Source organism: Rhinatrema bivittatum, chromosome 3 (assembly GCF_901001135.1).
Source record: "Rhinatrema bivittatum chromosome 3, aRhiBiv1.1, whole genome shotgun sequence".
NCBI classification, from domain to species: domain Eukaryota; kingdom Metazoa; phylum Chordata; class Amphibia; order Gymnophiona; family Rhinatrematidae; genus Rhinatrema; species Rhinatrema bivittatum.
In genome coordinates, this window is record NC_042617.1 from 472,235,669 (window position 1) to 472,252,557 (window position 16,889).

Here is a 16,889-nt window from a genome sequence, read left to right on the forward strand (position 1 = left end):
CGGTCCTGTTCAATATCTTTGTGAGCGACATTGCGGATGGGATAGAAGGTAAGGTTTGTCTTTTTGCGGATGACACTAAGATCTGCAACAGAGTAGACACGCCGGAAGGAGTGGAGAGAATGAGACGGGATTTAAGGAAACTGGAAGAGTGGTCGAAGATATGGCAGCTGAGATTCAATGCAAAGTCATGCATATGGGGAGTGGAAATCCGAATGAACTGTATTCGATGGGGGGGGGGGGGGGGAAGGCTGATGTGCACGGAGCAGGAGAGAGACCTTGGGGTGATAGTGTCTAATGATATGAAGTCTGCGAAACAATGCGACAAGGCGATAGCAAAGCCAGAAGAATGCTGGGATGCATAGAGAGAGGAATATCGAGTAAGAAAAGGGAAGTGATTATCCCCTTGTACAGATCCTTGGTGAGGCCACACCTGGAGTACTGTGTTCAGTTCTGGAGACCGTATCTACAAAGAGACAAGGACAAGATGGAAGCGGTACAGAGAAGGGCGACCAGGAAGGTGGAGGGTCTTCATAGGATGACATACGAGGAGAGATTGAAGAATCTAAATATGTACTCCCTGGAGGAAAGGAGGAGCAGGGGTGATATGATTCAGACTTTCAGATACTTGAAAAACTTTAATGATCCAAACACAACAAACCTTTTCCGTCAGAAAAAAATCAGCAGAACCAGAGGTCACGAGCTGAGGCTCCAGGGAGGAAGACTAAGAACCAATGTCAGGAAGTATTTCTTCACGGAAAGGGTGGTGGATGCCTGGAATGCCCTTCCGGAGGAAGTGGTGAAGTCTAAAACTGTGAACGACTTCAAAGGGGCGTGGGATAAACACTGTGGATCCATCAAGTCTAGAGGGCGTGAATAAAGTGGAGGCATTCAAACACTGCACGGAGCGGCAGTAACCACAGCAGCATTCAAACACTGCACGGAGCGGCAGTAGCCACAGCGGCATTCAAACACTGCACGGAGCGGCAGTAGCCACAGCGGCATTCAAACACTGCACAGAGCGGCAGTAGCCACAGCGGCATTCAAACACTGCACGGAGCGGCAGTAGCCAAAGAGGCATTCACGGAGCGGGATGCCAGTGGTCAGTAGTTGGTGTTCCACCTTCACGGAGCGGAAGGATGGAGGGCTGCCATTTCCAAAAAAATAAATAAATAAAACAAAAAAATAAAAACAGGGGTGGGTAAGAGTATGGGGCAAGGGGGTGGCCTGCTTGTTACAGCGGTTGCTACCCCCAATTGAGCTGGATGTCACTTAGATGCAGATTCAAAGCTGCTCTCTAAATTGGGTGGAGGGGAATTAGGGCTGGAGGGTACTGGAACAGGTGGGAGAGAGAAAAAGGGGAAAAAACTGGATAAAGTGCGTAGCTTGCTGGGCAGACTTGATGGGCCATTTGGTCTTCTTCTGCCGTCATTTCTATGTTTCTATGTATTCCATCCCCTTATTATAGTCGCCCTTCTCTGTACCTTCTCCATCGCAACTATATCTTTTTTGAGATGCGGCGACCAGAACTGTACACAGTATTCAAGGTGCGGTCTCACCATGGAGCGATACAGAGGCATTATGACATTTTCCGTTTTTTTCACCATTCCCTTCCTAATAATTCCTAACATTGTTTGCTTTTTTGACTGCCGCAGCATGCTGAGCCAATTTCAATGCATTATTCACTATGACTCCTAGATCTCTTTCCTGGGTGGTAGCTCCTAATATGGAACCTAACATCGTGTAACTATAGCATGAGTTATTTTTCCGTATATGCATCACCTTGCACTTGTCCACATTAAATTTCATCTGCCATTTGGATGCCCAATTTTCCACTCCCGCCGGGTCCTCCTGCAATTTATCACGATCTGACTGTCATTTAACTAGTCTGAATAATTTTTTATCATATGCAAATTTGATTACCTCATTCCTTTCCAGATCATTTATAAATATACCGAAAAGCACGGGTCTCAGTAGAGATCCCTAAGACACTCCACTACCCACCCCCCTCCAATGAGAAAATTGTCCATTTAATCCTACTCTGTTTCCTGTCTTTTAACATGTTTGTAATCCACAAAAGGACATAACCACCTATCCCATGACTTTTTACTTTTCCTAGAAGACTCATGAGGAACTCTGTCAAATGCCTTCTGAAAATCCAAATACACTACCATCTACCAGTTCACCTTTATCTACATGTTTATTAACCCCTTCAAAAAAGTGAAGCAGATTTGTGAGGCAAGACTTGCCTTGGGTAAAACCATGCTGACTTTGTTCCATTAAACCATGCCTTTCTGCATGTTCTGTGATTCTGACCTTTAGGACACTTTCCACTATTTTTTCTGGCGCTGAAGTCAGGTTAACTGGTCTGTAGGTTCTCGGATCACCCTGGAGCCCTTTTTAAATATTGGGATTACATTAGCCACCCTCCAGTCTTCAGGTACAATGGATGATTTTAATGATAGGTTACAAATTTTTACTAATAGATCTGAAATTTCATATTTTAGTTCCTTCAAAACTCTGGGGTATATACCATCTGGTCCAGGTGATTTACTACTCTTCAGTTTGTCAATCAGGCCTACCATATCTTCTAGGTTTACCATGATTTGGTTCAGTCCATCTGAATTATTACCCATGAAAACCTTCTCTGGAACAGGTATCTCCCCAACATCCTCTTCAGTAAAACAGAAGCAAAGAAATTGTTTAATCTTTCCGTGATGGCCTAATCTTCTCTAAGTGTCCCTTTCCCTCGATCATCTAACGATCCGACTCCCTCGCAGGCTGCTTCGAATTTATTTATAATTTTTTATATACTGAATTTTTCTTGCGAACATATCAAACCGGTTTACAGTAGGTAACAAATATTCATTTAATAATATTTGCATTTCCAAAAGGAAAAGGAAGTAAATACATGGTTTCATAATATAATTAAATAGATATGAATGCCGGTATATAAAAACCTTAAATAAATAAAAAAGATTTTTTTTTGAAGTTTTTACTTGAGTTTTTTGTCTCTACAGCCACCTTCTTTTCAAATTTTCTTAGCTTATCTTATCAATGTCTTACATTTAACTTGCCAATGCTTATGCTTTATCCTATTTTCTTCTGTTGGATCCTTCTTCCAATTTTTGAATGAAGACCTTCTAGCTAAAATAGCCTCTTTCACCTCACCTTTTAACCATGCCGGTAATCATTTTGCCTTCCTTCCACCTTTCTTAATGTGTGGAATACATCTGGACTGTGCTTCTAGGATGACAAAAAAAAAAAAAATGTGCACGCCTCTTGCACAATTTTTACCTTTGTAGCTGCTCCTTTCAGTTTTTTTCTAACTATTTTTCTCATTTTATCAAAGTTTCCCTTTTGAAAGTTTAGCACTAGAGCAGTGGATTTGCTTACTGCCCCCCTTCCAGTCACATTATGATCACTATTGCCAAGCGGCTCCACCACCATTGCCTCTCACACCAAATCCTGTGCTCCACAGAACTATTTACGGCAAACAGACTGGTTAAACGCAACTATTCGATTACACACCCCTCAAAGAAACCTTAAGTCAGCGAACAAGGGTCTGTTAACGATACCTTCAGTGAACTCAGCACACTTAAGTCAAGTAAGAGCGAGCAATTTCACTAGCTGGCCCCAAACTTTGGAACACGTTGCCAGTGGATTTGAGACTACAAGTCGAAACAAAAAAATTCAAGAAAGCTCAAAACATGGTTGTTCAGCAGTCCCTATGAGGAGCCTAATTAAGAACAGCCCAGCCAAATTACTGGTTTTACTCTTTATAGGTCTTTTATCATTTTAATTATTTTTACCATTTAAAATTTATTAGTTTCTATTTCATTTAATTGTTTTTATATATTGTTTCATTGATATTTTTATACCTGTCATTGTACTTTTTATTCTTCCTGTAATATTGTAAATCATTGTGATGGCATTTTTGAACGACTGTATATAAAATTCAATAAACTAAACTGAACTAGATCTAAAATTGCTCCCTCCCTCGTCTGTTCCTGAACCAATTGCTCCATAAAACTGTCATTTATTCCATCCAGGAGCTCTCTCTCTCTAGCATGTCCCAATGTTACATTTACCCAATCAATACTAGGGTAACAAATCTCTTATTTAATACTGCACTACCAATTTGGTTAGCTTCCCTAATTGCTCTTAGAATTTCACTGTCTCACCATCTTGGCCAGGTGGACAGTAGTATACTCCTATCACTATAGTCTTCCCCAACACACAAGGGATTTTTACCCATAAAGATTTGACTGTGCATTTAGTCTCATGCAGGATCATTATCCTGTTGGACCATATGCCATCCCGGACATAAAGCGCCACTCCGCCTCCCAGATGCTCCTCTGTCATTGCGATATAATTTGTACCCCGGTACTGCACTGTCCCATTGGTTATCCTCCTTCCACCATGTCTCAGATGCCAATTAAGTCTGTCATCATTCACTGCAATACATTCTAATTCTCCCATCTTACTTCTTAGACTTCTGGCATTAGCTTACAAACATTTCAAAGTGTGTTCTTTGTTTTTATTTTGCTTTTTGATAGGATAAATTGGAATTTTTTAGGTCAGGTGAGTTTTTAATTACAGGCACTTTGACTACTTTTCTTATTATTGGAATCTCACTGTTGGGATGCCCTAATTCTAATGCATCATTAGTATCCTTTGAAGATACAGTGGACCCTTGACTTACGAACTCAATTGGTTCCAGAGGGCTGGTTGTAACCCAAGTTGGTTGTAAGTCAAGACTATTTTTTCCATAGGAAATAATGGGAAAACCAATAATGCGTTCCAAACCTCCCAAAAGCACCCCTTCCTAACCATTTCTATAATAAAAATGGTTGCATAAGGTCATTAATTACCAGAAACACCAATACTTCCCCTAGTGTACTCACCAAAAGGTTATAAAATGTGCCTAGCCTACCAGAAACAATTTCACCTCCTCCACCAGTTCCTTTACGATATCTGCATTTGGACTCTCTACCTGGGTAACATCAAGCTAGGTTGAAAGAACACTGCACAAATCTCATCTTTGGTTGAGTTTCCTCACTCCGAAGGTCATCAAATCTTCACAAGAGAGCATTGTTCTGTTTGTACGCCACACTCTCAACGTCAAAGTGGTCCCTAACCCCTACACTAATACCTAAACCTCACTTGGAGTTACTAGGTGGGCCTCCCTTAGACATAAATACCTATCTACTGTGAAGGCATTATGGTTAGTCTCTCTCTCTCTCATTATGGTTGTAACTCGAGATCTGTTCGTAACTCAAAACCAGAATTTTGGTCGTAACAAAATTTGTTTGTAACCCAAAACCTTGAATGTTGGTCGTAACCAGAGTCGTTCGTAACCCAAGGGCCCATGCACCTCCCTCTGAACCATGCGCTGCTGAGCGACTGTCGGCTTTCCCCTTTGTTCTGGTTTAAAAGCTGCTCTCTCTCCTTTTTAAAGGTTAGCGCCAGCAGTCTGGTTCCCCTCTGGTTAAGGTGGAGCCCATCCCTTCGGAAGAGACTCCCTCTTCCCCAAAAGGTTCCCCAGTTCCTTACAAAACGGAATCCCTCTTCCTTGCACCATCGTCTCATCCGCGCATTGAGACTCCGGAGCTCTGCCTGCCTGTGGGGACCTGCGCGTGGAACAGGGAACATTTCAGAGAATGCTACCCTGGAGCCTACCTAACAGCCTAAATTTGGCTTCCAGAACGTCCCTCCCACATTTTTCTATGTCATTGGTGCCCACATGTACCACGACAGCTGACTCCTCCCCAGCACTGTCTAAAATCCTATCTAGGTGACGCGTGAGGTCCGCCACCTTCGCACCGGGTAGGCATGTTACCAGGCGATCCTCACGCCCACCAGCCACCTGGCTGTCTAAATTCCTAATAATCAAATCGCTAACTATGACTAACAACCTAACCTTTCCCTCCTAGGCAGTAGCCCTTGGAGACATCCTCGGTGCGGAAGGACACTGCACCACCTGGAGAGCAGGTCCTTGCTACAGGATCCTTTCCTGCTGCACCAGGTTGATGTTCTCTGATCATGAGACTGTCTTCCTCCAAGGCAGCACCAGGGCTGTCGGTCTGAAATTGGGACTTGGCTACTATGTCCCTGAAGGTCTCATCTATATACCTCTGTCTGCCTCAGCTCCTCCAGGTCTGCCACTCTAGATCAGACTCGTTTGCCGAGAGACAGGAGCTCTTTGGATCGGATGCACACCTACAACATCTCACCGGCTCAGCCCATCCTGGCTGATTACAGGTTTGGTCTCTGGCGGGGGGGGGGGGGGGGGATATACCGTCACCGCCTCTCTGTTTCCTGCACCCATTGCCTTTCAGTTGTTTCAACAGCTAAATCCGTACTGAACCAAGGCACTCATCTGAGGACCACAGAAATCACCTCAGGAATTCCCAATTGTGGGAAGGACCATTTGGTATCAACACAGGAGAGCAGGACGAATTTAAATTTCCTTTTTCTTTCTCCTTCTAAAACCTGAAGCAATCCACAGTAGGGTAATGCATGTCCACCATCTACTGGAGACGGAGAATACTGGCAGGCTGTCATTGCATGGGTATATATACTGTGATGTCAGCTTTGCTTAGTCTCCATCTGTTTGTAGAAGTGCATAACCCACTGACTCTGGATTCACTGGTCTGGACTCTAAGAAATCAAGCATTTCTTTCTGGCACAGAAAACCCAATCTATTATAGTCAATAGAAAAGGCAAGGCCTGGCTACAATAGAACATTTTTTATTGTAAAAAAAAAAAAAAAGGATCTATTCTGTCTTTTGAACATTTGAATTGAATAAACATTTTTACATGTATTTGCACAAGACTCCATGGTTACAGTGTTTAAGAAATTAACACAGCAAACATATACTTTCCCTTTGGTACAAGCTAAGGTTTAATAAAGAAAAAATTAGGATTTTAGAGCCTTTGGTGTAATCCTGGTCAACACTTTTAGGAACACAGGTAACAGAACAAATCATATTGGCTTCTTTAGATGCTGTATTCTCTACCACAATCGATGCCAAACTTCAAGAAATTCAATTTAAATTAATACATAAGATGTACATAGATGAGGTGAAGGCATATAAAATGAAAATGAGTGACACAGATGATTGTATTAACTGTCATAAACTAAATGATGTTGGTCCATAATTTTGTATTATGTACAAACCTGTCTTCCTACTGGTCATTGGTGTTAGAATTTGTGGAAGCAGTGGTACATTATAAACCCTCTTTTTGTGGAAAATTTCTATAGCTGGGTTCTTTATATTGGATTACATCTGTATCAAAGAGTTTAGCCAAATTTATAAGCATTGTGATCTTGCTAGCTAAATAATATATTTTATTTAATTGGATTAAAACAATGTCCTAGAGCAGGGGTCAGCAACCTATGGCTCGGGAGCCAGATATGGCTCTTTTGATGGCTGCATCTTGCTCGCAGACAAATCTTTAATAAAAAAGTAAAAATCTAACAAAATCCCCCACCCTCCTGACGCCCCCCCCAAGACCTCCAAAATTAATTTAATACAACCCCCACCCTCCTGACCCCCCCCCCCCAAAGACCTGCCAAAAGTCCCTGGTGGTCCAGCGGGGGTCCAGGAGCGGTCCGGGAGCGATCTACTGGACTTGGGCTGTCGGTTGCCAGTAGTCAAAATGGCGCCGATGGCCCTTTGCCCTCACTATGTCACTGGGGTCGTCCAATGGCGGCGGTAGCCCCTGTGACATAGTAAGGGCAAAGGGCCGTCGGCTGCCAGTAATCAAAATGGCGTCGACGGCCCTTTGCCCTTACTATGTCACAGGGGCTACCGCCGCCATTGGTCGACCCCAGTGACATAGTGAGGGCAAAGGGCCGTCGGCACCGTTTTGACTACTGGCAGCCGACAGCCCAAGTCCAGGAGATCGCTCCCGGACCCCCGCTGGACCACCAGGGACTTTTGGCAGGTCTTGGGGGGCGTCAGGAGGGTGGGGAGTTGTAGTTAGTATGGCTCTCACGGAATTACATTTTAAAATGTGGCGTTCATGGCTCTCAGCCAAGGTTCCCGACCCCTGTCCTAGAGTGTGCAGATGTGGTACCACAAACTGGCAGAGTGGATGCAAATTGAGTGCCTGGACATAAAATTTACCAAAAGAAGGGTATCTGATGAATGTGTTACTTTATGGGATAGATCCTATCAACTGCTACCTGATATGACAAAATATGGTGTCTATTAGTTATAATACACACTGAAGGTAAGAATCAGGGGAAGATCCTCCCATCTTTATTCACGGATTCATAGATGCTGTTTTGGAAAGCGACAAAGGTGACTGAGTGGGATGTGGCTGTATGGTATGAACACAGGTTTGGGTGTATGTATAAAATATAAACTTGTTTAACGCACTTAGGATTTCATTTTGGGCACCATAGATGTGATCCGCTTTATCATGTACATGTATACGGCATTTTGGTGTTTGAGTTGTACAATCCTCCATCAGGGCTCATTGTTTCTTTTTGTAATCTAAAGATATCACTATCTCATGTCAAATTTGATGTGTAATGTATACTAAGTGTGTAAATAAAAAACTTAAAAAAAAAGTTTGCTGAGCCGGACCTTAGACACTGCAACTATATAACCCAGCTACACAGCCTTAACCATCTCTACAGTTAGTATTGTTAAATGGAAGTTTGTTACACAACATAATAACCCTGAAGCTGACACTGTTCGAAACACAGATCTAGGTTAAGAGGACTTTTTCATCAAGCATTAGGGAAGTAAAATCATGATTGATCAAGTAAGTGTTTACAAGCAACTGAAAGTTCTTAAAAAGTACATTTAATGGGGCAGATGATTATAATCACAACAGACATGCAGACGATACAGATGCCATAGGCTTAACATATGAATGTTTGTAAATGAGAAAAATGTTTTACATAAAATGTTTTTTTCGTGAATAGAATGTTTTTGAGAGGTTTTGGGGTTTCAATGTTAGCACTGGTAGATCTGGTTTTTGAACAGTTTGTAGTGATTTTTATGATTCTTCCAAACTCATAACTAACTAGATTTCAATTAAGATCAATTTTGTGTTCATCACATGCAAACAAATTCTTTTAATTTTTTTTTTTTTTAATTTAGATTTTTATATTCTGCTTTTCACACTTTTTTCAGCACTTTAAAGCGGATTACATTCAGGTACTATAGATATTTCCCTATCCCCTGAGGCAATGGAGGGTAAAGTGACTTGCCCATGGTCACAAGGAGCAACAGTGGGACTTGATTCATGTATCAAATTCTTTGAAACATGAATCAGGCTGCATGACAAGCTTGGAGGAAATGGAAAATGTCTTAATCAGTTAAACACAGACATTTAAGAATTGACAAAAATCTACAAATGATTCGCACAAAACCAAAACACAAATCTCATGCAACACAACATCCGGTTTATAAAATAAACTGATGATAAAAATGAAACTTACGAGATGTTCCCCATGCATTTTCCCTCCACTCATCACCAAGGAATATCCCTTTTTGTCCTTCTTTTGCATCGTCAGGATCCCAAAATTTTTTGGCAGGTAAAAGCTATTTCAAGAGACAGGATATGGGGAAGAAATAATTACATGTTAATATCAACACCATTATTTATAGTTAAGATTGTGAGTTAGGTGTATTTAGATTCACTCTAATAATCATATTTTCACAATAGATGCCGGAAAATGACCTTCATACTAGGCATCAAATTGTGCTATCGCTATTATAACTCTGCCTTATATATAATCATTGGTCGTTGCTCATTCACAGTTCATCCTATAATATGCATATTGTCTTAATTTTTCAAAAAATGTTTTTTGCAATTAAAATGTGATTTGTATAATTTCTCGTCAAAACAGAACCACAAAGAGAACTTATCTCAATGTCCAAGGCTTGGAAAATACGACAAAGAGCGCCATAGCTGCAATGCCTGCTGTTAATCTAACCCGACGCGGGATAGAGTTTCAAACTTCAATAGTTCTTCAAGGGACAGTGTTTCACACTTGGCAAGAGTCAAAAACCCAATCTACACTCCCTTGAAGAAACACCGTCCCCTTGAACTACTGAAGTTTGAAACATGGTCCCCACTTCGGATTAGATTTACAGCAGGCACTGCAGTTATGGCACTCTTCGGCGTATTTTCCAAGCCTTGGACATTGAGATAAGTTCTCTTTGTAGCTCTGTTTTGACGAGAAATTATACAAATCACATTTTAATTGCAAAAGAAAACATTTTTGAAAAATTAAAACAATGTGCATATTATAGGATGAACTGTGAATGAGCAATGTCCCATGATTATATATAAGGCAGAGTAATAAGTGCGATAGCACAATTCGATAATGCTTAATAGGAAAGTCATTTTCTAGCGTAAAGTGAAAATATGATTAGAAATTGAGGGTAGGAGGATTATTTTATTGATTTATCATTAGTATTCCACTTAACCTCACAAATAATATACACAGAAGACAGTGGGGTTTTTGTTTTGTTTTTTTTACATTTAGATTCACAGTGCCTTGTTAAGACCACTGTAATCACAAATGTCACTAGTGTGTGACAATATCTTTATAAAGCACAAAAACTGGTAAAAACCATTAACTGTATTATCAAGCAAATGAGTCAGTTAATGCAATGTTATAGATCCATTGAAAACTGCAGGGGGGGATCTGAAAAAAATACACAGATTCAGGCCTCTGTGGAATACAAATGGTTCAATATTCTAAAGAGCCAGAATGGATTGTATCAGAAAGAGCAGAAAATGGACCAATGGAATTAGCAGTGGCTCCATACACAGAGAAGGCTGATGGAAGGAAAGGGGTGTGGGTAATGGTGGAAACTTGCTTTCTTACAACCTTACAGACTGATACAAATAAGATACGCTCGACCAAGCACACTGTTTAGCATGCAATTGACTGTGCATTTTCGACGTGCGTCTATTACCCCTTATACAATAAGGGGTTTAGCATGTCAAAAACACGCAGCCAACCCCCAACCCCCCCAAAACTAAAAGCACGCATCACATGCAAATGCATGTTGATGAGCTTATTAGTTAATCCCCAGGATACTGAAAGTAAAATGTGCAGCCAAGCCACACATTTTATGCTCAGAAAAGTGTACAGAAAAGCAGAAAATACTGTTTTTCTGTACATTCTTTGACTTAATATCCTAGCGATATAAAGTTGGAAGAAACAAAAAAAAAAAAAAAAAAAAATCTGCCCGCCAGTCAGCGGTTAGCAAAATGAGCAGTCAATTTTACCAGCGTCTGTTTTCCTAACCCGTGGCTGTGAGCAGGTTCGGAAATCAACGCCAGTAAAATTGAGCATCGGTTGTCCGGACCCGCCGACAGCCACTTCTATCGCTAATAAGGAGGCGCTAGGGACACGCTATTGTCCCTGCCGCCTCCTTATTAGCACAACCCCGTATTTAAATACTGAATCGTGCGCCCAGGAGAGGTGGCTGGGCATGCCTCAGGAGAGCGGGCGCGCAACACGGAGCGCCGCTTGCCTGCATTTCTTTCTGCATCAGCCTGTTAGAATGCAAAGGGATGCCAACTCCCTCTTTCCCACCCTCTTAGAACCTACCATGTTCTAGGATGTTACAATGACTACAAAGCTGTGGGAGCACCAGTACTGGAATATTCCTGCTGATTGCATTTGTAAGCATTCTCACAGAAAAACCATACCCCATGAGAGAAAATGTTTGCTTACTGTAAATTATGTTCTCCGTAGACAGCAGGATAAATTAGCCATGACACATGGGTGACATCATATGATGGTGCCTGACCCTCCTCAGAGCTTTTTGCTCTGAGCATATGCGGAAATTCCCACACAAGTGTTGCCTTGTGAGCTCCTTCAGTCGATATTACAGCTTAGTCCAGCTAAACAGACATTTCAGGTAGGTGGGCATTTAGCATGGCTAATGCATCCTGCTATCTACAGAGAACAGTTTATGATTACTCCTGGGGGAATTCTGTGCACAAAAAACTTAAAATTCTGCAAGATTCTGTATATTTTACATCGGTCAAAACACAATATACATCACAGTAAGTAATTCATTTAAAATGTAATACAGAAAAGTTCTTACTTAAAGAAGCAGTTTTAAATATTTTAAGCAGAATTTTTCAAGTACACTAGAGTGTCTTTCCACCCTTTCCTTACTCCCCTGGCCAGACCACTTTCACTTTGCCCTCTCAGGCCCCAACTCCTCCACCCTCCACTATATCTCCCCTACCCTTCCTCTATCTCCATTCCCAGAGTTTGACCCCTCTCTCAATATTGCCCCTCTCACAGACTCCCTCTGTCCCTCTCTCACATACAGCCCCCCCCCCCCCCCCCCCCATACATCTTGATGTGATGTACCATATGAACGTCGGCATTCAAAAACAAACAAATACATACAGGCTCCCTGTCTCTCTCTCATGCATACATTCTCTTAGAGGTTCCCTCTCTCTCATGCACCTTCACATAGGCTCCCCTCTCTCACAAATGCACATACTCTCTCTCGTGAATACACATTAGCTCCCAATATCTCACACACATACACACTCCCTCACAATGTCCTCACATAGGCTCCCTCTTCCTCTGGCACACACCCATGCACCCCCACACAGGCTCTCACACACATAGACCCACCCTTGCACAAAGGCTCCCCCCTCTCTCTCACACACACACACACACCCCTATACACAGTCTTGCTTTCTCTCACACACACATCTCTACACAAAGGCTCTCTTTCATTCACTCTTACTGGGCCTGCAACATCTTTGCCACGAATTTGATGGGCACCGCTCGCAGCACTCTGAACTGCTGCATTCTTCACCACAGCAGGATGGGCTCCACTCATGGCACTCCGGGCTGCTGCATTCTTCGCCATTAACAGGATGGGCTCCACTCGTGCTATGCTGTGCATCTCTCCAAATTCTGTGCTTTCCAGTAGCTCAGAATTCCCCCAGGAGTATATAAGCAAACTTGCTTTCTCCAACAATAAGAAGGGCTGAATTAACTATGACACATGGGGTAGTTCCAAGCTGAGGGTTGAAGCAGAGTACTTACTGAAATAAGCAACCCAGATCCCACCATGTAGAGTGAACTACTGGGTGAACAGGCTATACAAAGCTACTTATCTAAATGTACAGGTCACTTTTTGATAAATTTTCCAGACAGTAATGGGACATTAAGGTGTGCACTGATGATCAAGTTTCAGCTTTGGAGATGTCTTCAATAGGTACTGCTCTCAGATGAGCCACTGACAGAGCATGGTTCTATGATCTGGATGCCTGTTAGAGCATAATGTGCAATACAATCTGCTAACCAAATGGATAATGCTGGTTTGGCTACTGCTCTGCCCAGATGATTAGGATCGTAAGAGACAAATAGCTGTGAAGGTTAACTATATAGCTGAGTTCTTTTCCTGTAGTGAGTCAAGGCTCTTTCACAGTTTAAGGAATGAAGGGACTTTCACCTTCATGTGTATGTCTCAGAGGAAAAAAGTAGGTAAGACAATGACTTGATAAATATGAAAAAACGATACCACCATTGGCAGAAATTTGGGATGAGGGCAATGAAATACCCTATTGTGGATGAATTGTATAAGGAGAGTAAGGAACTATATGTATTTCAAAAATTTTTAAGCTGCCCATCAAAATTCATAAATATCAACAAAAGACAGTCATAAAAGCTACAAAGCTCATACTAGACTGCTTAATAGGTACATTAATAGCAGTAGTGTAAGGCATCAACTTGGTACAGTTCCTTTTTCGGGGTGAATGCAGGGACACCATTTCATCAAGGAGCAGGGTCACACCACCCTTCAGTCCACCGCAGTTCCTTTTTCGGGGTGAACAAAGTTACCACTTTATCATGCAGAAGAGTATTCTTGTGCAGTCCTTTAGTCTGGTACACACAGGTGTCTGCACAGGTGGTGTGATGAGCAAAATAAAGCCTGGAGCTTACTGATTCTTCTGTTGCAGGTCATGCGACAGATGTAGACCGTGAAGCCCTATAAGCTTTTAGGAGGTGGGCCTCAGCCTACTGGGCCATCATCTAGTGGGCCCAGTCCTTTGTAGGCCCCTTTGTGAAGCATAGGGGCAGAAATTTCTATTTGCAGGTTGCTGTAGAGTGCAATTTTTAAAAATGTTTTGAGATGCCTGTTATGGCTTACACTATTTGCAGTTTGTACTGTTTTGTATGCAATTATTGCGATGGAGAAGGTACAGAGAAGGGCGACCAAAATGATAAAGGGGATGCAACAGCTTCCCTGAGGAAAGGCTGAAGATGTTATGGCTGTGCAGCTTGGAGAAGGGGGGATATGATAGAGGTCTTTAAAATAATGAGAAGTCGTGAATGAGTAGATGTGAATTTGTTATTTACACTTTCGGATAATTGCAGAACTAGGGGGCATTATGAAGTTAGCTAGTAGCACATTTAAGACTAACCGGAGAAAATTCTTTTTCATTCAACACACAATTAAGCTCTGGAATTTGTTGCCAGAGGATGTAGTTAGTGCAATTAGTGTAGCTGGGTTTAAAAAAGGATTGGATAAGTTCTTGGGGGAGAATTTCATTACCTGCTATTAAGTTGACTTAGAAAAAAGCCACTGCTATTACTAGCAACAGTAGCATGGAATAGACTTAGTTTTTGGGTACTTGCCAGGTTCTTATGGCCTGGCTTGGCCACTGTTGGAAACAGGATGCTGGGCTTCATGGACCCTTGGTCTGACACTGTATGGCATGTTCTTATGATCCCAAGACCCCCATCAGATTGAGATCACAACTTGGAACCAACTTCCTAACCAGAGGCTGCAAAATGATTAATCCATTACAGGAACCTAACCATGGAAGAGCCATCAAGGAACTATACTGAATTGTTTTCCCTAAAATAGGAAAAGTCTCATGTACCTGGAATGAATTCCAGGCAGGATCTTGCTGCAAGCCTATCTTTAAAAAGAAAAGGAAAGGATATCTGAAATCAACACCTGCTACAGAAGGATTAACTTCCTCACACGAAAGCTCAAACATCTTCACACACAGACATAAGTCAAGGATGTCACCCGCTTCCTTGCCGGAAGTAACATGGAGATCATTTCCTCAGAATAACTTAGTCTATAATTTAATCTCAAAGCTAGGTCATAAGACAAAAGCTAATTTGCTACTCACACACCACCAGACCCTGGCACAGCCAGTCCGGAACATGACCAACCCTCAAAGGTCCCTCCACTCAACCACATCAGATCCATAACCACGGTTTCCTGAGACACACCAGAGTAACCAGAACCACTAGTACTCAATGTCTCAATCTTTGAACCATGCGCTCTAAGAAGGAATACATAAAGCAGAACACCCTGAGACCACATCGGAGACAGGGCATCAAGACCAGCAGACCTCTGCTCCAATCTACAGCTGAAAAAACAAGGTGGGCTTTTGAAACTTTTTTTGTTTGTTTGTTTTGTTCTGATGCCCTCAGATCCAGATAAGATTTTTCCCACCTGGACCAAACAAAGGAAAATATCACCTCCGACAGTGCCACTCTCCAGGCAGAACATGCTCAAAATGTCTGCCAAGCAGTATCCATTCTGGCAATGCCAAGCACACCAACAGATAACTCTCTGCCCACTGGAACAATTGCCACTCTTCTGAAAGATGGACCATGATAGTTCTACTATACTCTAGCAACTCTGTGCCACCTGACCCCGATGAAGAACTCCCATCCACTGAGACTCACATGTGTGGTAACCCCCATTCATTCCGGAACTTCAAGCTCCATTCCTTCAGAAAAACAAATTTGCTTACCATAAGGTGTTTTCCATAGATAGCAGGATGAATTATCCATGCTGCCAGGGACATCCCTCCGGGGCGGCTAGGTGGAGCTTCTCAATGACAACAGAGCTTTGCTCTGTGCGTGGCTGTGCAGCCTTTCCCCGCGAGGCTCCATTTTCTCCTCAGTCTATTCAAAAGCGTGTCTGCAAAGCATGAAGTGGAGACTGCCCGGGGAGGTGAGTGGGTCAGCATGGCTAATTCAACCTATCTATGAAAAACACCATTTACGGTAAGCAAACTTGCTTTTCTTCCCCCCGCAGATAAGCAGGCTGAATTAGCCATGCTGTCTGGGAGTCCCCAGCTGAAGGTTGTGAGCGCAGTATGACGGGTCCTTGTGGGAACGCAGTGCAGTTCCCGAGGCTGAGTATGACGTGTTGCGCCCAACCTGGTCCAGAGCAGCAGACAGTCTCCTTATGTGGTCCCTGATTGGAGTATGGATCTACCCATCACCGCATCCTCAGCGGCTTGTTGGTCGAGACAGTAATGGGACGTGAAAGTATGAAGCGAGGACCATATAGCGGCTTTACATATGTCCATTATAGGAACCTCCCATAGGGGAGCTACTGACACTGCCATCGCTCTCACTTGATGGGGCCTTTGGCAAACTGATCTTTTATTGTAACAGAACTAAACGCACTGCGAAATCCAAGTAGACAGTCCTCTTGGAGACCAGCAGACTCGGGGCACTCGGCTTGAAGGAAAAATATAGTTGCAAGGTTCTAGATTCAGAGTGTGTTCTACGCTTATAATAGGCCAAGGCTCGCTTGCAGTCCAGCGTGTTGAGCCGCCTCTCACCCTTGCTTTTGTGCGGTTTTGGAAAGAAGGTCGGGAGGGCAATGGTTTGATTGATGTGGAAAGCAGAAACTACCTGGGGTAAGAATGAGGGGATGTATCCATAAAGTCACCTTGTTGTGATGAAAGTCAAGGTATGGCGAACAGTGAACCAGAGCCTGCAACTCGCTGATTCTTCTTGCAGAGGTCAGGGCGACCAAAAGCAGAACTTTCCAAGATAGATCTCATATTACTGCTTTCCAGAGGTTCAAAGGGGAGAAGCATCAGCTATATCC

The 16,889-nt window shown here is 42.6% G+C and overlaps 1 protein-coding gene across 7 annotated transcripts in view; it reads right to left on the reverse strand.

Moving 5' to 3' along the window:
* The window catches only part of PUM2 (pumilio RNA binding family member 2), a 427,826-nt gene that overhangs the window by 299,643 nt on the left and 111,294 nt on the right, over positions 1-16,889 (reverse strand). For all 7 annotated transcript variants that reach the window (XM_029595976.1, XM_029595973.1, XM_029595975.1 and 4 more), the window contains one exon: positions 9,461-9,563. In XM_029595976.1, the coding sequence (XP_029451836.1) occupies positions 9,461-9,563 (103 nt within the window). The remainder of the gene's footprint in view (positions 1-9,460; positions 9,564-16,889) is intronic.